The 23,720-nt window shown below is 47.4% G+C and overlaps 9 protein-coding genes across 9 annotated transcripts, besides 1 other annotated feature; 4 read left to right on the plus strand and 5 right to left on the minus strand.

The window, feature by feature from the left end:
• Nucleotides 1-1,475: 1,475 nt before the first annotated feature.
• Nucleotides 1,476-1,560: a sequence feature (Protein overlapping with rRNA (BO87DRAFT_320102, PYH29276.1) was converted to a misc_feature.).
• Nucleotides 1,561-3,122: 1,562 nt separating this feature from the next.
• BO87DRAFT_401459 (phosphotransferase family protein) lies at nt 3,123-4,069 on the minus strand (the record flags this gene model as incomplete). Its single annotated transcript, XM_025625611.1, has 2 exons — nt 3,123-3,253; nt 3,286-4,069. 2 exons carry the CDS (start codon nt 4,067-4,069, stop codon nt 3,123-3,125), a joined length of 915 nt encoding a protein of 304 aa, XP_025474755.1.
• Nucleotides 4,070-5,902: 1,833 nt separating this feature from the next.
• On the plus strand, nt 5,903-6,416 carry BO87DRAFT_320173 (uncharacterized protein; the record flags this gene model as incomplete). The annotated part of the gene is made up of 3 exons (XM_025619883.1): nt 5,903-6,030; nt 6,103-6,259; nt 6,321-6,416. 3 exons carry the CDS (start codon nt 5,903-5,905, stop codon nt 6,414-6,416), a joined length of 381 nt encoding a protein of 126 aa, XP_025474756.1.
• Nucleotides 6,417-8,094: 1,678 nt separating this feature from the next.
• Nucleotides 8,095-9,553, plus strand: BO87DRAFT_401461 (kinase-like protein; the record flags this gene model as incomplete). Its single annotated transcript, XM_025625612.1, has 3 exons — nt 8,095-8,728; nt 8,794-9,131; nt 9,170-9,553. The coding sequence occupies 3 exons, from the start codon at nt 8,095-8,097 to the stop codon at nt 9,551-9,553; spliced, it is 1,356 nt and encodes a 451-aa protein (XP_025474757.1).
• A 123-nt stretch (nt 9,554-9,676) lies between these two features.
• BO87DRAFT_448928 (S1/P1 nuclease) lies at nt 9,677-10,859 on the minus strand (the record flags this gene model as incomplete). Its single annotated transcript, XM_025628316.1, has 3 exons — nt 9,677-10,388; nt 10,479-10,570; nt 10,622-10,859. 3 exons carry the CDS (start codon nt 10,857-10,859, stop codon nt 9,795-9,797), a joined length of 924 nt encoding a protein of 307 aa, XP_025474758.1. The 3' UTR covers nt 9,677-9,794.
• A 965-nt stretch (nt 10,860-11,824) lies between these two features.
• BO87DRAFT_369354 (O-methyltransferase) lies at nt 11,825-12,931 on the minus strand (the record flags this gene model as incomplete). The annotated part of the gene is made up of 1 exon (XM_025621968.1): nt 11,825-12,931. Exon 1 carries the CDS (start codon nt 12,917-12,919, stop codon nt 11,825-11,827), a length of 1,095 nt encoding a protein of 364 aa, XP_025474759.1. The 5' UTR covers nt 12,920-12,931.
• Nucleotides 12,932-13,906: 975 nt separating this feature from the next.
• Nucleotides 13,907-15,382, plus strand: BO87DRAFT_369358 (T6SS phospholipase effector Tle1-like catalytic domain-containing protein; the record flags this gene model as incomplete). Its single annotated transcript, XM_025621969.1, has 3 exons — nt 13,907-14,063; nt 14,126-14,302; nt 14,364-15,382. Exons 1-3 carry the CDS (start codon nt 14,030-14,032, stop codon nt 15,380-15,382), a joined length of 1,230 nt encoding a protein of 409 aa, XP_025474760.1. The 5' UTR covers nt 13,907-14,029.
• A 989-nt stretch (nt 15,383-16,371) lies between these two features.
• BO87DRAFT_401465 (MFS monocarboxylate transporter) lies at nt 16,372-17,763 on the plus strand (the record flags this gene model as incomplete). The annotated part of the gene is made up of 2 exons (XM_025625613.1): nt 16,372-16,539; nt 16,594-17,763. 2 exons carry the CDS (start codon nt 16,372-16,374, stop codon nt 17,761-17,763), a joined length of 1,338 nt encoding a protein of 445 aa, XP_025474761.1.
• A 202-nt stretch (nt 17,764-17,965) lies between these two features.
• Nucleotides 17,966-19,342, minus strand: BO87DRAFT_369362 (uncharacterized protein). The gene has a single exon (XM_025621970.1). The coding sequence runs from the start codon at nt 19,269-19,271 to the stop codon at nt 17,991-17,993; it is 1,281 nt and encodes a 426-aa protein (XP_025474762.1). The 5' UTR covers nt 19,272-19,342; the 3' UTR covers nt 17,966-17,990.
• A 563-nt stretch (nt 19,343-19,905) lies between these two features.
• Nucleotides 19,906-23,432, minus strand: BO87DRAFT_448930 (PLP-dependent transferase; the record flags this gene model as incomplete). Its single annotated transcript, XM_025628317.1, has 11 exons — nt 19,906-20,249; nt 20,672-21,522; nt 21,630-21,738; nt 21,801-21,834; nt 21,875-22,175; nt 22,246-22,363; nt 22,416-22,565; nt 22,693-22,785; nt 22,844-23,213; nt 23,271-23,336; nt 23,391-23,432. The coding sequence occupies 11 exons, from the start codon at nt 23,430-23,432 to the stop codon at nt 19,906-19,908; spliced, it is 2,478 nt and encodes an 825-aa protein (XP_025474763.1).
• Between the last annotated feature and the right edge of the window lie 288 nt (nt 23,433-23,720).

Genomic DNA, 23,720 nt, shown 5'->3' on the forward strand with positions numbered 1-23,720 from the left:
TTAGGCACCTCCTCGAACTGGATAGACTGCATGGGAAAAGCAAGCCAGGTTAACCACGCCTGGTCTCGAACCCGAAGTCTCCAGATCTGGTTAAGGCATCACGTGCTGGTAAGAACTGACTGGGCTCATAACCTGTCGGCGCACTAACTGCTAGACCAAAAACGATATATCGCGTCTAGTCAGACTAGCGACGGAGAGATTACTGTCCCAACAATACATCTATTTTGGGTGAAATCAAAAGACGTAAAAGGGATGAAGGTGATCATGGCACAAAATGATGACCCCTGGGTGTATAGCGAGTCAGGCCATATCGCGAACCTTACCAATGACGACGGCCTTGATTCATTTGCAGTCGGATAAGTACGCCATAGTACCTCTGGTCATTATTTAGATCTGATGTTTGCTGGAATAACTTGGAACGCCGGATGTATTATAAGGACGGGTATCTCATTGATTTCCCACGACTTTTCAACAAGTTTGAATATGAGGAATGCATACAGAAAGCTGATATATCTCACAAATTGCTGAGAAAATCATAATCTACAATATCAAGTGCACACAGTATCTCGCTTGCCGCAACTGAATCTCGGGAGTACTCTATGAATTCTACGTGGGATGAATGTAAGGATGGAAAACCTGCAAATGATTCAGTGCTGCGCATGAACAGTATATTGCTCATTCATTATTTTGTCTACATGTTTCAGCTGGTAGTTACTTCTACCCCAAATTGTATCCAGATTTATATTAACTGTTACTGTCTTCAAAAGCATGATCTTGAAAGTCCACATCGAGTTTAAGAAAATTCTTTGCAGTTCTGATTAGCTGTGAAGGCACCGAAAAGACAGCACACATCTTTCAACCTCAATTCTGTACAAATCCACAACTATAAAAGCAGATTATATTCTTAGAGCTTCGTTCCTATACTGTGCAAGGAAGCGAGGACTTCCCTACCGAGCAGCATATGACTCGACCAAAAAAATCTCGAGCACAGGAACCAGTTCGCTTCATATTCCTCGATAACTGAGATTGTAACAGATCGTAAGAGAAGTTACATGTTAGGTGGAGACGCAACCCTGGTGCGAGTGTATATACTTCTAGATTACCCGCGATAATGTCTCGTATGGTCTCATAAATCCAACCCTAATTGTGGTCTACAAGACTCAATGTAATCCTGGTGATATATTTGCACTTCATATGTACTCCTATGATGATGGAGCAAGGCCGCTCGCACTTTGTAGTCAGCTTTACGAGGGCTGCCAGGCGTAATACAGGTCCTTGCAAAATGCTTCACGATAAGCGCCGCAATGTATACAGACTCACTCACATCTGATATACACTTCCAACTGATGAATTCAGATGGAATAGAGAATAGCAGTACTACTACTACCCATATCTTAAGGTTTTTTGAATATGGAAAACGCACAAAAACATACAACAGAAGGGATTCGCTGGTGGTCACCCACCCAACTACTAACCTCCCGGCGTGTGGCTTAAGTACGGCTGAGCGGACGGGAAGCCCTGTTTTCCACACCCTGTGGTTGTATGTAATGTAACAAACATTGGAAGGAATGATATAGAGCAAATGCAGATATTTTCTGTAAACAGAGAAGTTTTTGAGGAAGTCCCGCCGAGGAATCCTGATCAAACACAGCATATGTAGAATAGATACGAAGATCGATAATCAAATCCAAGCCGTCGTGGGTGGGTATGGAATTGCCGCCCTACTATAGCCCCTCACGAAAGTCTCTTACATTAAAGTTGGCTGGAGATCGTAAGATGCGGGTTCCCGAGATTTAGATAGCCGTGGATCTCAGAAATCTACCTAGCAGGGTATGAATGCGACGATGCTATGTTTACATGTGGCTGTGGATCGGTCTGGAGCCTCTAAAAATTGTTTCGCCCATACGGTATCAACATCATTGTTCCTTTCAGTAAGGTTCAGTTAGGGTATAGCCAAGGATAGATCACAGTTTCAAATCCACCCAGAATCTGTCTTACCTTTTGTCTGCATTAGTCTAACAATCGAGGGAGTCAAATCCTCCAACGCAATCTGCATATCATATCTACGGCGAAGCCTTGTTAAGAGTATTGTGAGATAATATTTGATCAATCTAAAGCAATATATGCTTACGGTATGCAGCGATACGATGGATGATATTGATCTGTGAGGTCATTTAAAGTGGCTTTTGGCTTTCGAAGTAAACTTTAGAACTTCATAGGTTCCTCTGTATTAGCTGAAATATACCCACCTATTAACGTCCAAGCACTGTATTATTTATCCAAGAAGCTTGTCCATGTTGATTAAAGCTCCCTAGTAAAATGCCACCCAGTCTTGGAAATTCGGCTCACAAAGACGCTCACTTTTGAGACTAGAAGAGTTCCACCACCAAGCATTTGAAGTGCTATCCAGCCACCATGACTAAGAATAGCACCGCCCAACGGAGTGCCAATAAGAATTGCCAGGCTACCCACTGTACTGACCATACCCATCCGGACTCCAGCAACGCCAACGGAGGGTGAGTTTGACGACAATGCTATAGGGCAGGGCCATGAATCCTTCCGCAAATATGCCGTATAGTAAAGTGAAAACTATGAGGCTGAGGTTGTTTTCGATCCCAACCTACGCGAAGGATAGAACCGCAAGGGCAAAGTACGTTGGTATTAACACATTCATTGGGTCTGTCTTACCTGCTCCATACTACTCAAAAGGCACTGAGATAAGCATTTGTGGCAAGGGTGAAGGAAGGGGGAACCTTACATGCATCAAAAATAATACGACTAACTACTGATGCGGCGTTGAGGATTGGTAGAGGGTAACTAGCAAGCGCGAAGGACATTCCATAAATAATAGCATATGTTGTCACGTAGTAGAGCAGCACATTCATACCAAGGAAGCCAAAAAAAGGGTCCCGAGTGTAAAAAAGCAGAAAGGGGCCTCGTTCCACGCCGAGACATCGAACAACTCGCGGGCAGCCGATGGCTGGACTCTCGCTTTGATGACTGATAGTGACAAGGCAAGCGTACAAAACATGAAGAGTGCCATGACCCGTGTTTACCATTTTCCTGGTAGGCTGTGTCTGTACAGTACTCATTATGTCTGGCTTTCTGTGTATGCAACGCAATCAAAAAGCTATGTAAGAGTCCACCGTCAAACGGTTCAACGCTCTGTCTGATTCTAGCTCTTCTCGATACTCATCACCACCCATCCACATAGCAACCTGATACCACCAGCTGTCTTTCCCGAAGCGCATTGCTGTCGTGTATTCCCACATTCGGGATACCAACCTCCGGATTCCCGGTCGAGAAAGCCAGCCAAGTGCCCATCTTCATTGATTAGAATGTTATGAGCTTTGAGGTCTCCGTGAGTGAACTTGACTTTATAAGGGCGCTGTTGTAACTTCTTCGCAGTCGCGAATGTATTATTGTAATCATCAACAGATATGAAACCATGCTGAGATGCTGGTGCAAAAAGGTGCTGGTAGAATGATTTGTGGTCTTTGAAAGGACCCATGATGTGGTCAGGGACGCGCGAGCTGCGGAGGGCCGTTCCGATAGGCCAGCAGATAATATCCTGACTTGGTGGTTCCCACTCGCGCATAGCGTGGACGCAAGTCTTCAGTTCTTCAAGCCACGGACCCTCGTCAGCAACCTCCAAGGGATCATCGGAGTTCATAAGACTGAAGCCTGGCAGTCTCGTCATGAGTATCGAGACCTCTCGGGTCAAGTGAGGAGTAACGTGCTCTCCGCAGCTGAGGACTCTTGGGACTGGAATACCAGCTGCTCGAGCCATTTGCATTGCAATGACCTCCTCCACGCTCGTCCGATCGGTCCATTTTAGAACGAGTCCAAACGGCAGCTGGATAATGTGCGGGTCAAAATATAATTCCAACAGGTAGCAGTAGCACCGTGAGAAGTGGTAGAGCAAACCATGTGCTTTACCCCAAAGCCATCTGCTATTGGCGCCCGGTACGGCGGGCACTGGTGGGGTTACTCTTTGGACTGTAGTAACAGCAGGTGCTGGCCAGGTATAATCCGGAGTTATGATTGAGGGGATAAGGGAGAGCCACATTGTGAACAGAGCCCTCCAGAAGATGAAGAAGCCAACGTTTCTCGGGCGCTGTAGGGAGTAAACAAGGATATGTGCGGTTCCGACATGACTCTGCATGTGCTTTCCTTTAGGGATCATATACTTGGCTAGATAAGGGTATAAATATGCAGACACTATGGTGAAACAGAGAGATACCGATTCGTCCTTGGTGGTTAATGTGGGTGGCAGGTATGACTGCACTCTAAACCCGTAAAACTGAGCTATTCTCCAGCATGAGGCATTCGGAGTACTACTAGGCATACATGCCAAGGGCAAACTCATTAGCCATGTCCAAGACCGAGGTCACAAGATGATTCAATGACCTCGACCATGGCCTCTAATTTATCCCGAACATGACAACACTGAGAAATCCCTGAATAGATAATGCAATGTCGTCCTATCATCATTGTCTCAAGTCCGCCTAATTGTTTACCTCATTCTATACCCTATTCCACACCATCACCGTAGAATATGCTAGCACCTTCAGGGTAGCTATCCAAGGGCCACTGATTATTATACCTTCATATCCACAACATAGGGCTATTTAATGATCTCGTTCGTAGCTGTCATAGCTGTATGCCTTACAGATAGTCTATCGCATATCGCCCAGCCTTTATCACCCGGCGTACCGTTTGGACCCCGATCACGCACTTCTTGGTGCAACTGTGAAAGACCCAGTAGACAGCAATTGATCTGGTAATTTCCATTATGCGGAGAGTATCTTGAGCGCCATGGATTAGATCGGCAGATGAAATTCCAGCCGTGATTGTACAATTAACTTAGTTCTCCACCCTGTGCCAATTAAACTAGAATCACACGTATAACAATTGAATTTTGTATGATCCTTTGCCAATATCCTTCAAACACGCGTGCCAATCCTGGAGGCGATTACGAACGGGACATATCAACGCCAGCTGTTTCACGAAGATCTCCTGTAATACTGCCTAATGCAGTAGCTCCATTACTCAAACGGATCGATCTTGTCATATGGAATCTTACATCGGAATATAATGCTATTGGTGCGTTTTGGCAAGTGACAATGCATAGCCGAAGGCCGTACGACCACGGTTAGTCGTCCAAAGCTTTGATACACCTATCATCACCTGGACTTGAAGCAAAACGCTTGGTCGCAGAGGTTAAATGCTGGCCATTGTTGCAGTTATACATGACGTTACACATCCCCAGCGCTTTGGTAAAATTCGGAATCTGCTTTTTTTTCGCGCACCTCTTGAATATACAATACGATTGTCAGCAACATCAGTATGGCTCTCTTGAATTAACCGTTAACGCCAAGGAGGCAACTCGGATAACAAATCCATTCTCTCGTGTCCGTATACCCTTGCGAGGAAGGTTTGGAGTAGGAGGCCTGATGTATACTAGCCAATTGTAAAAGCATACTTTGACTTGAAGATCACACGAGGTATCATGGGATACATCCACTATCCTTTTTTCTCGTATTGGCTTCACGTTTCACTCACTTTTAGGCAACATATGAAATGCTAGATTTGATTACTTAGCAACAATAACTAATTCGTGAAGCATTGATTCAGGATCACGAACTGGGAATCCAACTCCGCTCCGTCCATACAGATGCTCATCTCGTGATGAGAGTGGCTGTGCCAAGTACTAGACATAGATCCCTTGACTGCCATGATCGAACTCCAGTCAAACCTTCGGGGTAAGCGAGTAGGGTAGCGTGAGAGTCGACATGGCTGGTATAAGAAGGCTGGCCCTCCACGAATTCGATCAAGCCAATGCAACATCCATCAGACCCCCAAAAACACACTTTAAAGCAAGATAATCTTTGTCATCATCATGCATCTTATTCCAATTGCTATCGCCACCCTTCTGACGACTGCCAGCGCTATCACAATTATCAAGCCCGCTGCCGGTGACACTGTTCACTGCAACCAGCCATGGCAAGTGTGCTGGACCGCGGTCAAGTAAGTATCGCGAAAGACTCAAAACTTTGAAACATGGTCTAGTGCCCTAGCTAATGTAATTACATTCTCCAGCACTGATCCGCCACAGTTCTGCCTCTATCTTACCAACTTTAGGGAATTCCCTCCCCAGATCGTCGATCTCCTCAGCCGGACGCCCATCACAACTGATGGTGGGGGCTGTGTGACGATTCCTCCGCCAAGTTGCCCGTCCCCCCTTCGCACAACATATGTGGTAGACTTCATTTGAGTACCGTTCGTGGGGTGCGTGTCCAATAGTTGCTGACATGAAGTTTGTGTCTTCTAGTCCTTATCGCGTCCGGGCTGCTTCCTGTTCAGATTCCAATACTATCTACGCGGAGTCTGGGGACTTTACTCTCCTCCCTTAACTTCTGCCTGTACAGAGAAAGATGCACACGGAGTGGACTTGTAACATGACAGGCCGCACTTTGGTTAACAAGACGGCTGATAGGAGCGAAGTTGACTTAGTAGTCTGTTCTGTTCAATGGCAAGCATAGTATGCCGCAGGCATGTGGCGAATCACAACATCGCTTATCATGACTGGCTCCAACAGTCAGTTCTTTCATTTGTTTTAGGACTTTCACTTATTTTTAGGTCATATTTGTTCTAATTTTAATTGGTTTCCTGCTTTTTTACAGACTTTTCCTTCTAGGAGGAAGGACACCCAAGGCATCTTACAACTCAGTCGAAGGCACAGGACCAGCCGCGAGTGGCTTTAGTAAATTCAGACTCTAGAATGGTGTCATTAAGTATTCAGTATCTTGTAACCATCTTTAATAATACATGATTGAAAGCTTTGATCAGTACTTGAGAACCAATTCAGCAGGTATCCCAAATATAAAGCTGCTGCTATCATCATAAAAAGTATAGTCCTAATGGGCAATTTCGGTCATCTGTAGACGGAGTCTCCATGATACCCGAGCAAAGGACCCGTAGCCGTGTAGACTCTGACAGCGTTACTATCAGTTATAAATTCATTTCATTTTTTTTTTCATTTAATATTCTTATACCTGATCGAGCCTCGCTAAGTAAGATGCTAGCTATGCAGGTGCTTTGCCGTTTGAAGCAGGAATATGGCCCTGAACGCCGTCAAACCCCTTAAACTCGCAGTAAACACTTTAACCAACGCATGCCGCGACGTAGGAAGATCGTCGCCGCGGCCAAACCCAACTAAATACAGTAAAAGTAAAGCAAAGTCATACAATAATGTAAAGATATCACCTAGTGTCGCAACTGGCTGACCAGTTGCCTGCGAGCCACCATCCCTTCGTTCTTCGTCCATATTCTTGCTTCCAACATGCCTGTTTCCTTTAATATACATGACCTTCCCCGTTGACTCATACGGGGCATGTATGGGGCCTCCTACCCAGCATCTGCAGCATCTATCCCCATGGCCCTAAGGCCTACGTGTTCCTGGCCTGGATCAAGCTCTGGTCCAAGGTCGAGTTCAACTTAGTTAAATTACCCAAGCAATCCTGTTTGCAGTATAAATTCAGCAATGTAGCGGATCGCCTGCGGGTCTGATATAAATAAATCATAATCAATTATCATATCCCCCAGATCCGTGTGTGCGGCAATCTTATGAAATATCTGATTACACAGCCTTACAAAGCAGGGGCATGCCAGAAGGACATGCTTGGGGATCTATAACCCTTCCCCGCAGCTGCATCGGTCACTCTCCTGCGCCTTGATCTTGTAGAGGAAGTGTGTGAGGCCGATCCTCTGCGTACGCATCTGCATGACTACCGATGTGTACGCCTTTGGCAAGCCCTTGTAGAGCTCCAGGGTCTTCTTAGAAGGGGCCTTGACCAGGCGCCTCGTTGGCGCGGCCGTACGCCCAGTCTTCCATTGCTTAACCCACCTATCATGGAACTTGCTGTGAACGGTCCTCAAGTAAGCCACCGATGATATGTATGACTGTACATCTTCACGTGATGTATGATTACTACGGCAACAGACCGTTCGGAACCCTTCTTCCTACCCAGCAGTCAGATGCATAGGGAGAGGTTCGGAACCACTATTCGGCATCCACCATACCAACAGACCATGAAGTGTCATGCCCAAATACTTGGGCGCTCTATTCTTTCCTCAACACCTATTAGCCAACCATGTTTCTCCCCACCAAGTGTCAGGTTGCCCCGCTGTCCCCAGAAGACCCACTCAGGCTTATTTGCACGGCTTAGTTCCACAAAGCCTCAGGCTCGCGTGGAGTACAACTGGATCAGGGGGGTGGAAACACTTGAAGAATATCAGCCTGGAGGTTACAACCCGGTTATGATCGGTGACGTGCTTCATAGCCGGTACCGCATCGTAGATAAACTAGGTCATGGTGGTTACTCTACCGTCTGGCTCGCTCGAGATACTACCGTCAAGCGATATGTCGCACTGAAAGTCAACACAGCGGACGCGCATCCACGCGAGGCAACGGTACTTAGGACACTGCCCAAGCCACCCTCATCATCTCCAGCCCACAGGCGCTGCCTGATACCGGTGGTATTTGACGAATTCGATGTACAAGGCCCGAACGGGACATATGCGTGCTATATTACAGCCCCCGCACACTGCAATCTTAGGGAGATCTCTTCCAGTCGTCTTTTTCCCCTTGAGGTGGCTCGAGCGTTGCGCTATGGACTTACACAGGCTGTTGCTTACACGCATTCGCACGGATATTTACACGGAGGTTGGTCAAGAAATCCTTCTCGCCATGTGGACTCCATTAGCTAATTACGAACCTACTGAATCAAGATATTCACCTGAACAATATCATGATCAAGCTTCCATCTAACTTTGACAATCTTTCCATAATAGAATTGTATGAAAGATGTGGCGAGCCCGAGACAGTTCCCATCACACGCTGTGATGGAAGGCCGCTTCCACCTAATATCCCAGCTCAAGCGGTAAATTTTTTATTTCTAGGAAAATACGCCGAAACTATGACGCTGGCCGATGTACGTCCACTTCTAAGCGACTTTGGTGAGGCCTTCGCTCCTGCCTCAGAGGTTCGACTCGGACAAGACTGTCACACACCTCCGGCCTTTCGCTCCCCAGAAGCCAGATTCGAGCCACAAAAGCCGCTCGCGTATGTTCGGACATCTGGAGCCTAGCTACGGCGATATGGGAGGTTATAGGAATGGAAGCTCTCTTCAGTATTGAAATGGTTCCCAACGATGAAATCGTGGCACAACATATCGATGTACTGGGACCAATGCCTAGGGAGTGGTGGCTGCATTGGGAGGGGAGAGGTAAGTTCTTTACGGAGGATGGGCATCCAAAAGACGCATACGTGGAGAATAAATGGCCTCCCCTTGAAGAGTCATTCGACATAGACATACAGAAGTGGAGGAGAAAGTGGAGGGGTGTGGTCGAGGAAGAGAGAACCGCGTTTTTGGATCTGATCCGCAGGATGTTGCTGTTCCAACCGGAAGCGCGACATGTGCTCCAGTCGGAGTGGATGGTCAAGTGGGCTTTGCCGGATTTTGAGCGAAATCCAAATATATCTGGTTGATGTGATAAGTATGCAAGGAGGTAAATATAGTTACTAGTAGCGAGACTCAGCCAGAAAATCCCCTCAGTTAATCAGGACCTAAATCATATTTGCGTCTTTTCGTCCACTCAAATCAACCAATACCGAGAATATTTTTTTCCCTTTCATTGATAATATTATTACAGTACAAGCCTACTCACATTAGAGCATGACAACAAAAATCAACTTTTCCAGAAGCCATGTAACAGATCATATCCCGTCACTAGAGATCGCCTTGAAGATGGACGCCTCTGAATTCATCGGCCGCTGCCCTATCTGCGAGGGCATTGATCCAACCAGCAAGACGTATAGCCGCTTTGAAGATTTGTTCATCGACGATAGGCGCAGCTACCTCATAATACTCACCACCCAGATCGTTCTCCTCAAGCCACTCCCGCCCTCTTTCCATCACGAAATCACAATTTAGCTGATTTGATTCCGTCGCCCACTTCTTGATGCATTTCAAGGGTTGTCGAGTATTTGCACACTCGGTATCAACTGGTCGCGGCCTGTTTTCCTGATGGAGTCTATCGGCCCACTTCGCTGACGTCAGCCGTTCAAGATTGTGTTTGAGACTGTGCTTTATGCCATTGATTTTGTGTGGAATGGCAGTATCCCAGACTGAGTGTAGGTTCCATTTCTTGCTGTCATCGTCGCACGGAGCCTTGGCATCGAAGCAGACACGAATATCATTCCCACCTTTTGCCACTCCCGTGACGTGCAGTGGTTGGTGTAGGTCCCCGAAAAGGTGAATTAGAAACATCAAGGCCTCCTTTTTCTGGGTCTCATTGGCTTTCTTGTCCTTGATTTGATGAGTCTATTGTCCCAGAGGGTTAGAGACCGAGGATGCAGAGGGACGAAAGTAAGAAAAATTTCGTGTCAACGATTGTGGATACAGGCAACTTACCATATTTGCCATCAGTGAGATGATACAGCCTTCGGCAGGGCAATCATCCGGATATGAGACGGAACATGAATTTGGAGGTTCGTCATTTGGGTCTGAAGCCAAATTAGATGGTGAGTGATCCATATACTATTCGTATAACATACTGATATAATGCAAGGGTCTAGTGAGCGGTCGTTTCCACTTGATGGTGTCCGCCCACGTTGCGGCGTCAGAGATATCAAAGCCTTTATCGTTGGCGAGAAGCTCATTTACGAGATTAGAGCCGGTAGGAGTAAGGTGTTTCTCAGCCAAGTAGGCGATAGCTCGATGCCCAACATCTCCCCAAGCGATCGCTGCTTGCACTGACAGCGTACAGATTGTGAAAAGAAGGAAAGCCCGCATTGTAATGGTACGTGTCGTAAGTCTGGTCCCTAAACAAATATACAGTGGGTTTGGGGGTACAAGCACTAAGATGCTAAGGGCATTGTCTTCTTATAACATCGCTCCGGCTAATTTCCCAGTTTTGTAAGAGCACAGCAAGCGGGTACCTACTAACTACATACCAATGACCATCCAAGAGCCGTCACAATGACATTATTGGTTCTTGTAATACAACCTCACCGTCGATACTGTGTCAAGTGCGGAGAAATATGTACTGAGGTTTCATCATTGGAAGGAGATGAACAAAGAAAAACTAGCTATACGAAATCTACTCCCGCGGACAGCAAAACTACAGGGACCCACGGTAAAATATGGCTCAATCGTGCTTAGAGTTCTATGCTTATCCGGAGCAAGAAACCATGGTGTGGTTCGATCTTGAATTCTAGCCGTGGCCTACTCCTTTAAACTTTATCTCTCCAGTGGATAAGGCTGCCGAACACACCACGTACTGTAATCATATTCACACTGCCAATTATTGAAGTCTAACTTTGCCACATAAACCATGGATCATTGACAGCTTGGATAGTTTACTCTATTTTGCGAAGAATCCTTCCTATTACGACGTTTTCTTGTTAAGCGATCTAAGCGCTATACCACGGAGGGCGCGCTGTGGCCGCTACACGGCATCTGCCATGCCTCGCCACAAATATTTAGTAATTGAGACGAGATTATTTGGCCTTCCGCAAAGTTTGCTACTCAACCCATATCCCTCAATATGCTTCCACAATTATCATTTTGAGCTTAGTAAGTTTCACATCGAGTAGCAATATTTGACAGTCTGGATCAGCACTTCGCAAAACAAAAATGAGATGGATAAGTAGTTTTGCGTCACAGATTTTTTTCAACGCTCCCCAGCCTAACATTTCACGACATTGTCATCATTGTAAAGACAGAAGTACCCACCTTGGCTGCAAAACGCCTCAATCTCAATGTGCAAAAACTATCGGACGACCTTCTGTCGCTCCCTGCCGAGCCCCATAGCTTACCCCGTCGACCCTCAGTCCCTCCTCATTGAGTAGAGTGATAGTATCACCATTATTAGAAAGAGGACAGTTTGACATCTCGAACCTTTTCATAGCTCGAGAGTCCAAAGCTGCATTGTGAGGGAGCGCTTGAACTTGACCAGCAGCATTATGAAACCTCCATGATGCCAGGGCCACTCTGTGATTTGTAAGATTCTCAAGCGTGACGAACTCTTTTTCTTTGGCAGACCGGTCATCTCTGCCTCGTGGATTGATGAGTGCTTCTTTGATAGCCACCGAATTCTCAATGATCTCCTTGGGTAGAACGTCCGCCCAGGTAACGAGGTGCTTTGCAAAAGCATGTCCATTGTGGTCATCAGTGTGAGCGGCTTGTGATGCGAATGCAAGGAAAACGCCAGTCCAGTGATCGTCGTACTCAATGAGAAGGCCGCCATCCTGAAACACGCCATCATCCTTGACAAAGCGCGGAATATTGCCCTGGTTCATGTGAACATTATGGATTCCGTTTCTGGTGTTGAACATAGAGCCGAATAGATATATTGTAGCTTTGTGGTGAATTGCCTTTTTTACCTCAGGCTCCAGGACATCAATTATATCGTTATTTGTGCCAGGGATGTCATGGGGAAGAACACGGCCGCTCTGTGTAGTGAAGAGGTTCCCTCGGATGAAGTCCAGGCCTTTACCATCGAAATCGGTGAGTTCTTCAATTGGGTGGAAGCCGAAGTCTAGATTAGATAGCTTCTTGGCGATGGGGTGCTCGACAATATTGTGATTTACCCAATAGGCAAGCCGGGACTCCTTGCCAGTGGACTTGATGTTGATAGCTGCGCGGAATAATCCAGGGATCTCCCTTGGCTTCTGCTTGTTTGGTGGATTGCCCTTGTGTTTGTGTCGGTAGTCACGGTCGAATTGTGGCATTTTTGCATTATTGTCATGGTAGTACAACGAGAGATGGGGGGATTTGGGGTCCTCGAAGCGATCTTCCAGCTCGTAGTGAGCTGGAAATCCCTTCCAGATTCCGTAATCTCTAACGGGCATGGTGTTTATGAGTTATGTAGCAGCGTTGGAATATATATAGTATTGTTTGGATGCTAAAAGGAGCTAAGGCTAAGTCCAAGTGCAATGGATCTAATATATCTCTGGGGAATTTCGAGGGGGGGAATGTGGAACGAACCACGCGTTTGCCCTCATAACCGTTACAATTCAATCTCTTCTGGTCTGGAGCGGTCTACCGTGTTGCATCTTTGGTGTTCGGTCGGCCTCCAGTCCGTTCCATGGTTTCTGTGAGCCAATATAAGCTTATGTTGTAGTGTATTATCACGCCAACACATTTCACGTGGACAACTGTACGGGATCAGGCCACTTCTATCTTTTAGTGCAAGGTATATGCATTTTAAGTAATCGGATTCTTACATCGCATCCGTGTTATGCCCTAAATGGAATTATGAGGAAGAGATACCCAAGGGGGCAATAATTTCTGGATTGACAATATATCCCGCACATCAAGAGCCTCATGGCGCTGCAAGCAGGGATCCTTCTACCTCAATGCGCTCTTAGAGGCCTCGTCGTAGCACCACCGGAATGGTGTATAGATATAGCCTAACGCCTCATGTCGTTTCGTTTTATTTTGAAAAGCAGCGTCTCGTGAAGGGCTGTCAACCTCGTATTCGTCGATCCGCTAACTCTACTATTTAAAGTTATCCGTATTCAACGCCACCCCCTCCTTGTGGGAATGGCTTCCGCGAACCAACCTCTCATTCCTTGTTCATATTTGTACCTACCCCAGATTCTCATGACCCCAATACCTTGTTTTACATTTGACTTTCCTCGTGATGAGGAATGAGGTTTGCGCTGTAGGAGTTCACTCCGCACCAGCTGCAGCCAAGGAACGCCGCGTCGGATCACCAGCATCTGCTGGATACGAACGAATCTTGGCTTCGTCCAAACTTGCCCAGTCTGCGGGAGACCTCGTGTTCGATAGCAGATGATGTGAGGCTGACTGCCCCAACGGTGGCTGGGGCTCAGCTGAGGTCTAGTCAAATCTAAATAAATGGATTAGGGGTTCTACGAGGGAGTTCATGATGGGCGTAGGGAATAGCATGTGAAACGTGCACTCGAACCACAGAATCCCAGCTATCCACATGCAAAATGTCACCTAAACGTCTCATTGTCTGCTGCGATGGTATGTTCGATTGAACTACTGGAGGAAGCTAAAAACGTGCTAATAATGGTCGGTTCTCCCAGGAACCTGGAAAGACTCGACAGCGGATTCTCAGGAACCTCCGTCGAATGTGACGCGGTTGACGCGCACTCTAAGCCGCGTGGCAGTCGTGGAAGAGAATGGAGTGAACAAAGAAATTCCTCAAATCGTCTATTACCAGAAAGGCGTTGGGACCGGTCTAGCCGACAAGTATTTCGGAGGTACGGTGTCTAGACGTTGAACCTGATCGTGTTCCATGGGTGTTTCTGACTGATTTACTAGGTGTCGCCGGGATCGGAATCAGTGCGAACGTTCGTGCCGCCTATGGCTTCCTCGTGGATAACTACGAGGAGGGAGATAAGATTTACTTTTTTGGATTCTCACGCGGTGCTTATACCGCCAGAGCGATCGCGGGTATAGTTTGTGAACTAGGGCTGTTGACTCCCCGAGGCATGGACAATTTCGCCACGGTATACGATGACTTCTACGACCGAAAATTACCAGTGTACGAAGAGGGAAAACGCCGACAGCTGGGTTTCCGCGATCACCTCCCACGGTTCACAGTAGAGGTTGTCGGGGTCTGGGACACGGTCGCGTTCCATAAGCCCTGGTTGTTCGGAAACTGGTCAGGGGAGAAACTCGAGTTTCGCAATACGCTGCTCTCCAGAGAGGTTAAGTATGCGTTTCATGCACTTGCGTTGGACGAGGAGAGAAGCGCCTATCAGCCCACACTGTGGCATCAGCCTGAGAATGCTGATGGCCAAGAGCTACTGCAGGTGTGGTTCTCTGGTGTACATACAGATGTGGGCGGAGGAGGGCAGGACCCCCGACTGGCGAATATCACACTGGCCTGGATGATCGCGCAATGCACCAAGCATAATCAGTTGAGCTTCGATATTGAGGAGTACCTCTTCGACCGTCCTCCACGACCGTTAGAGGCAGACACAGCCCCATGGGCGACGGCATTCGGCAAAACAAACACGGGAAGCTTCGCTCGGACGGTGGAGACCATTCTGGGCGGGAAGTCAAAGAGGACTCCTCTCCAGTACAAGCAGACTGGCGATGGAAATCCACAGCCTACCAATGAAGTGATTCATGCTTCTATCGAGGACCGTGTATTGACTGGGAAGGGAACCATAGCTGGAGCTGTACTTTGGCCTTCCCTAGTAATTGAACGCCTAACTCCCGATCAGGAATGGGTACTCGGCAGTGGAGACAAGCTTGTGCAAGCCCCAGTGCTGAAACAGGAACTGTTCATGAAGGGAAGGATTCGGACAGTTCATGTGGATGAAGTAGACTGATATCCTAAGTTTAGGTAGTTACTGTAGTAAAAGGGTGTAGTTTAGACTTATTTACTTGTAGCAGTTCCTAAGCCCAGACATATAATCGTGGTAGTAAACCTGATTTTAACATGGAGAGAACGGAACATGTCAAATCTTCTACTATAAGACATGCCAATATAATATTTGTCCATTAAAGTGTCATGTATACGTATTGCTAAGCAAGATGAATATGATGACCGAAAGTACATACAATGGATTGCTTCTGCGCTGAACGCGCCGATATCAAGGACAACAACGCTTTACTGTATCACAAATGACAGCTAATACTTCTCTTGGCTACTTTTTCCTGCTTTCTTCAGTTTCTTCCATGGTGCCGAATCTAAGTTTTACCGAGATCAGCCAACAGAAAGCACCATTTTTACCCACCTACACGGCGATGGGTCAAGTACTGGAATCCGATAGGGCTGTTCGTTAACTATATAATTAAAGATCCATAATTAGCGATAGCGCTTATTGCACCATAGCGCGATCTCTAATACGCACCAATTATTGTCCAAGGCACTGCATGCCTATCCAGTCAGCTTATATCAGAGCCAATAAAACTGCCGCTCTAGGGCCATCTTTGAGGCTAGGCTCCACCAGTGCGGCGAGGATGTGTTCCTGCCGCCCGCTTTCAGTCCGATAGCCTTGAGATCGACTATGTGACAATCACGAAACTATGTAAGTTATTAGGCAAACTACTGCTTATTGGTAGTTCTTCGTAGGCTTCGTGGTATTGCATGGGCTATAGGTCTATGGACGACCTGGTACCCTATCACGCAATATTTCATGATTACAAACCAGCAAGACTAATACTGCGAGTGAAAGACCGAAGCGCCAATAGACAGCTCAGAGATGACAAATGTACTTGATGATAGCCTGGATGGGCATCTATAATTGACGCTGAAGTAGCAAGCATAATGTTACATCTCCTAATGCATGTTTTAAGGCTCTCAAAATCAAAGGTCATGTCTCTAACCCAAACCACCAATATGCATATCAAATGCCGCCCTCCGACAGGTAATATAACAGGTAGTTCTGATTCTTCAGAGGCAGAAAAGCAGACGACCACAGAGCCGGTGGATACGGTTCCCCTTCCACCTCCTGATGGCGGCTTGACGGCATGGCTACAAGTCGTGGGAGCATTCTTCCTATTCTTCAACTCATGATAAGTGATGCGATCAATTTAGTCATGGCCCATAACGCCAACCAACTCAATTCTCAGGGGCATCCTGAACGCCTACGGAGTATTCCAAAGCTACTACCAGTCCGACCTAATCCCCACCTACTCATCCTCCGCCATCACCTGGATCGGCACTGTACAAGGCTTCGTCCTGTTTTTGGTTGGGGTGATTGTAGGCCCCATCTTCGACAAAGGCTTCCTGCACAGCTTAATCGCCTTCGGAACATTCATGGTAGTGTTTGGCCTGGTGATGACCTCGCTCTCAACCCAATACTATCAGCTCTTCCTTGCGCACGGCATCACAGTGGGTATCGGCTGCGCATTTCTCTTCCTACCCAGCATCGCTATCGTCGCCACCTACTTCACCGCACGCCGTGCCCTCGCTACCGGAATAACAGCGTCAGGAGGCAGCATCGGGGCGGTGGTCTACCCCATAATGTTTCACAAGTTAATCAGCCGGGTAGGGTTCGGGTGGACGACACGCATCATTGGCTTCGTAGCGCTAGCCGGACTATCAGTTTCATTGCTGGTATTAAGGCGGCGGTTACCACCGCCAACAAAGAGCAGATCATTACTGGACCTCGCTGCCCTCAAAGAGCCACCCTTCCTCATATTTAGCTTCGGCCTCTTCTTTTGCTTCGTGGGACTCTACTTTCCCTTCTTCTACCTGCAAAGCTACTTCACCTACTATCTACATAACGACAGCAGCCTGGCATTCTACATCTTCGCTGTCCTCAACGCTACCTCTGTGTTAGGTCGCATCACCCCAGGCCTCATGGCCGACCGTATCGGTGGCTTGAACACGCTGGTACCTATTAGTATCCTTGCGACTATTCTGGCATTCGTGTGGATCGCCATCCGCAACGTGGGCGGGGCCGTCGTTTTCACTTGTTTATACGGCTATGCTTCTGGGGCCATTGTCTCCCTGCCGCCATCTATTTTGACACGCATGTCTCCAACCCTGGGTGTTGTGGGCACGCGCCTGGGCATGATCTTCATGTTTGCTGGTTGCGGGTTCCTGATTGGTACTCCGATTGCTTCCCTTCTGTTGGATCTAAAGCAGGGTTCTTTCTGGAAGGCTCAATTGTTTAGTGGTATGTTTGTTGCTGCTGGGACGACGTGCTTCATTGTTCTGCGGGTGATGCTGTGGCGGCGAGGTGGCGGTTGGAAAATTTGAGATCCAAGGAGTAAGATGTGACAGGCAGAGCTAGTAACAAATATATTCGAACGATATAGCATTATAGAGGAAGCCCGTGTTGTGATATTTAATATTACTGAGCCCGGACCATGTAGACAATACGGGAAAGAGATAAATAAATACTTCTGATGAAATCTGGAAATAATTCTGATCACAACCCCAGTCCTGCTGGTTCGGATCTTCACTTACTTTATTGAAATCTAATTCTACCTCGCTTTCAAAATACAGGAGCTAAGGCTCCGAAGTAGCCATTCCCTCCACCCGTGGTCTCTGACAATAGATCTCACACGAGCCTCAAGCCACTCGGTATTTCCCCAGAAACCCCAAGATGCCTGGAACCTGCACCAGTCCACTACAGCTGTCTCCCAGTGTCGTACAAAGGTTTCCCAATCATACCAACGCTCTCCTTTATCCTGGAGCAACATCCTATGGTAGTGCTCCAGCAAAGTTCTCTCACCTTCACACATTTCCAGTTGCTCTGGTAGCAAGTCGTCCTCATCGTCAACAAGCATCTTCAGTGGAACTGAGCATGTGAACAGTTTAGCCAGGTCACAAACTCCCAGACCTAACCCGACATATTGAAAATCAAAGAACGCTACTTCATCTCCCTTACTTGTCGTAAAGAGGTTCTCCGACTTGACATCGCCATGGATAAGCGACTCCATCTGCCTTCCACAGGGTGTCAAGAGCAACGCAGCCATCTCAGCCACCGATTGCAAAGACCCATCTGAGGCCGTACAAAAGATTTCTGACCACTCCGAGTCCGTATCCTCGACAAGAGAAGCATACTCCTTCCGGCGGGTCGCCAAATACGTGTACCCCCCGTTAAGCCACAGCGCATTCCCTGTCTCCGTCTTCCCCTGCTCCCGCCTTCTCTTCGCTTCCTCAAGTGGCGGCAAAACATACCCATCCAGACGCCTGTCGTCAGACAACAGCCCCCACGACCGACTATGGAACCGCGCCAACCAGTCCAGCGCCCCATAGACCTGAACACGACTCAACACGCTCCTCTTCTCCCCCGCAACTGGGAACGCAGGCCGCAAGTCAACCATAATCGTCGCCATCAAGCCACGAAGTTCCTCTTCACCTTGTTTTCCATGCATGTCTCGCGTCGACGCCAAACATTTAGCAACAGCAATATCGTCCCCCAGTCGGGGGACTACATCGCTGTAAAAGTATTGCTCCACCTCATAACTCAGCATCTTCCGGAGGTGTCCCTCATCTTCCTTGCCCGCTGCTTTGCGAGGCGGTGAGATGAGCTTCAAAATCAGAGGAAAAGTGCTCCCCGCGGTTCTCGAAGCCACTCCGTAAAGTTTCCCGAGGTGCTCCGCCGCTTCGGCGGTGGTGGCTCGGGCGGTGAGGGCGCAGATGTGCCCGTACCCGGCCCACAGGGTCTGGAGGGTTGTACAGGAAATGAGATCGAGTGAGTGCCACGACAGCATGATGCTGGCCACCCGGGCGGGGTCATTGGTGGGTGTGGTTGACATGATAGGTATCTTTTAGGCTACTTTTTATGATAATTCTGAGTATTGTTCCTAAGAGGCAGCTTAGGACAATGTGAGATCCAGCTGATAAGATCAGAGAGAATCTAAATCTGAATTGTAGTTTTGGATTTCCATGGGAAAGAAGTGCTAGGGTGGACCATGTATGCCAGGAGTGCATTATCGTTCACGTGAGTATGGATGAAGTCTGAGATACAACAGATGCGACATCAAGTGCTGTGACATAATTTCAAGAAAGGTATTCCATGTACAATTAATCAACCTACTTCTTAGTGCATGATCGAGTATAATCATCGATATGGGCGGGAAGTGCGGTTATTCGGCGCAAGCTCCACCACAGATGCGGAGAATAGCTGAAAGACTTCTGATCTACTTCACGGAAGAATATCTTGTAGGATTGATTCTTGGCTATGATTCACTGAGATATATAAGCCTCGAGCTAAATGTACGCAACTCGAAGTGAATTGGGCTCTTTGGTAGCGATCAAGCTCTGGTTTTAGGCCCTGTAGGTGAGTACCTGTGGAGGCTTGTATGACGATATTATCGGCGCGAAGAGAACTTAATAACAGGTCAAGTAATGCTTTGGGGGCATAGGGAATGAAAAGAGCGGTCCCACACATTAATTAGGTAACCCTTTTTCTGGCACAGTCAACTCAGCCGGCCAGTTTGTGTTCAATACACTTCCGATTGCATCAAACTCTTGCTGCCAGCCGCTAGGGTCAGGCGGCACCGATCCATTGGGGTCATAATTGACAGGTTCTGCATCCACCTGCACTTCGTTACCCAGACTCATCGTACCTTCAGCAATGGTGTTGCCAAGGTTGTTCAGTAAGCCTGGACCCTCTGCCCAAGCATCAAAGGGATCTTCCCACACCTTCACCCGCAGGTTTTGCGAGCCTTGACGGAAGAAGAATTTATCGGGCAGAGGCTCGTGAGTTGGCTGCATAGATCCTTCCGGATAGTCTATTAACCTAGAATAAGCCCCTGGCTTAGATTGTCTTTGATCTTGTCTTTGGTTGCTTGATCAAAGTGTATGCTGTCCGCCGTGAGGAGCGCGTTGAGCATCATGTGGCTGATGTGAGCTTGATTTTCAGTCCTGTAAAGGTAGAATGGTGTGAAGCTCTGGGGATAATTATGGTCCCGATGCTGTAGGTTGAGAGGTCGGCTCTTCACAATTCTTTTCAGTGTCACACCCGTATATAACCTCCTACACTAGGGTTAGCTTCTTCGATCCGCAGCAAAGTAAAGTGGGGCGATCTACCTGTGGCCATCTGCGTAAATATGCCCTAGAAAGAACAATCGACGATCTAGCTTATCCGGGCAGTCATGGAAGTGGGGAAAATAGGAAAGAGTTTCTTCTTCAGGAACTTCCGGTTCTGCTTCACCTATATTGTGATCCTCATCTTTATCCTGACCTTCTTTCTTCCCCTTTTCTGTCATCAGTGGCCTTGAACTCTTCCATGCCAATAGTTTCAATTTCTTTTCAAGGTTGATGTTGTGATGTGACTCCAACGTTATCTGCTTGTATTTCCCACTTCTTTTCAAGCTCACGTAATCGCCTTTGTGCCAAATATCGGCGGTCACGATGATTTGTTCCTTCTTAGTCGCTTCATGGAAGGAGGGCTGGTAAACCAAGAACACCTCATCCGTACCCTGCATAAGACACGATGCCTGCTGACGGCCCTGTTTGTTGCGTTCCCGACTGACAATCACCTCCTGCATCACAACTTTCTTAAACTCTCGCATCAACCCATCGATGAATTTCATATCCGTAGGGAAGGGGCTCATGACGACGTTTCGCAATACGAATAGATTTTGCGGCATCTTCTTCACGCCTATCCGGTGCATGAACTCTTGTGCGCATTCGCCGTACAACTCAGGCTCGAATTCCGTCGAGGTCAGGTATAGCGGTCGCGTGGTCGGACTACTGTCTGAAGAGTTGACAGAGAATCTGTCAACAACCCTCTTCATGAGATTATTTGCTTCTTCCAGGTCCTCATTTAGGTGTCCATGCTCATCAAACCAGTTTAGAGCAAAGGCGTTGATGTTCAAGTCCGATCCCAACTCGCGGAGCAATTCCATCAGCTTTCCATCCTCGTCTGCTGCAGCAATGTCGTCATTTGACTTTCTTAGGAACTTGTCTCGAATGAGTTCCCTTTCTTTTCTGGCTTCTGTGGAGAAGTAACCATTTCCATTCTCTGCGGGCGGTCGATTCAAGGGAACGCAGATAAACATCCTATCAGGGGTGTCGTTTCCATCTCCTATCGCGGCCCAGTACGCTGATTACTAAATTGTGGTAATTAGCCGATGGTCCTGGCCCCTACTTGAGGTTAAATTACTTACTCTAGCACTGGTAAATGCAGTCTCTTCAAGGAGTGCTCCATAGCCGTATTAAATGAGACCGATGGTTTTGTTTGAGAGCCACGTCGACATTGCTGCAGCTCCTGGCTTACTGCGCGAACATTAGTCTTATAGGAAAGCCGACACGACTCGGTGCTGCAAAGCTTTACTCACCTTCCCTCAGCGCCGAAGATTCCCATACTGGAGTCTACATTTCCTTGAGAAAGGTAAGGGCTGGTCCAAGTAACCGAAAACCTCATTCGGCCGTCCCGGTACACCAAGCTGCCTGCCGGGTATGGAACGTAACCGGCTTTGTGTGGGTCAACTCTAATAGAGTCCACGTGTTTGAGGGCTTTGAGGTCCTCAGCTGTTTGCCTTTTCATGGTTAAACTTGGAACAAAGTCTTTAGAAGTCGTTTGTTTCTTAAGGTCTTCAGCTTGTTGTTCTAGCTCTTTACCTCTCGGCAGCATGGTGGAGAAATACCCACCCCATGCCGCATCGGCGTGGAGCAAGAATGACATTCCCATCTTCTCGAAATCATCCCCTGATCTTCACAATCTCCTTCAGGTTGTCGACAGCACCTTCTTCAGTTGATCCCATGATAGCAACAACCCCATACACGGGTCGCTTTTCGTCGAAACAAGTTTGAAGTTCCTTTCGTAGTTCCTCGACGTCGAGTCTCGCCTCTAGGTCTACTTTGATTCCATACATGAAGTCGGAGGCGAGACCAGCGATTGCTATTCCATTCACAGTGAGCTCCAGCGCGATCAAAGATTGGGACCCACTTACCGGCGCCTTTGGGCCAAGAGTAATGGCGAGTCTTTCCTACCATGTACCTGAATGGGAACTTCACGTCGTTGACAACATCAGTCTCCAGGAAATCCTCTTCCAGTTGGCTTCTACTAATATTTTGGATATTGTAATCCACCATCACCTTGTCTAGAAAGTTGTTGGAGATATTATGGTGATCATATAGATGCTGGGGAATGCCAAGCACGATGTCAGGCCGAAGATTTTAGCAGCTCCCATGCCGTCATCTCATCAAATATCTTGGTCTCGCCCTGACAGTTCTCGATCTCGAACTTGCCAGTCAAGAAGTGTAGTTTTCCTTTCTTGATAGCAAGGTAGAGCGATAATGTGTAGTATTTCAGGTTGCGGGCTGGTAAGTCCTTCAGTAAGCTCCCATCACGATATTCGCACGGGCTGCCTATACTTACCCACCCAGATAGACTCCAAATTGGCGATTGCCCCGTCAGCAGTAATGTGACCCCATCCCCGGGGCGAATCATTGGGACCAACATCGTACCCAAACATCTCGCAAAGCTGCTCTTCCGTTTCAATCTCCGCATAGGTCGTGAATGGACTTGCTTCCAAAGCAACATTGTTCGGGTTGTACAGCATAGTCATGAAATAGCCCAGAAGAGCTGGCATGGTCATGTCGGTGCACATATGTCCTTCATATTTAGGTGACCAGAACGGAATTGACTGCTGTCCCATCAGGTGCGCAACTTTCTGTACCACCTCGCTGAAGTTCTTCACAATCAACTGGTATAGGTCCTTGTTCTTTACATCTTCCGGTATGAATGGCTATCGCGGATTAGCTCCTCATTCGACAAGTCGTGTAGCCTATGCTTAGCCACTCACTTCATCATCGGGGAAATAAGCTAATCTAGCATTTTCCAGTTCTTCCAGTATAGTTTGGATATTTTTCTAAAATTATTCGAGGTTTCCCACCTTAGGCCCGATGAAATAAGAGCTGATAACCTGGTGATTGCGATCACGCTGCTCAGGAGTACCGGCCGACATGGTTGGTAAATCGACCTTAGGTATAGCAGATCAATATGGACAGTTTTCACGATCCCAATCATGAACCTCTCGTGTGAAGTTTTCTCCTTTTCCTATCACCTTTTTTATGACTACTGAACAAACATATTTGAGTGCCAGCGTCGAGCAGGAAACTCGCCAAGTTTAGGGTAAATGTAACATTGCCGACCGGAACCTGTTCTTAGGTGGAGAACATCAACACTGGAATGTCACTCAGTGCACTCACAGCGTCATCTACGCAGCATACATCTCTTTTCAAGCCAATCAAGA

The sequence above is a fragment of the Aspergillus neoniger genome (genome assembly GCF_003184625.1).
Source record: "Aspergillus neoniger CBS 115656 unplaced genomic scaffold BO87scaffold_51, whole genome shotgun sequence".
NCBI lineage: Eukaryota > Fungi > Ascomycota > Eurotiomycetes > Eurotiales > Aspergillaceae > Aspergillus > Aspergillus neoniger.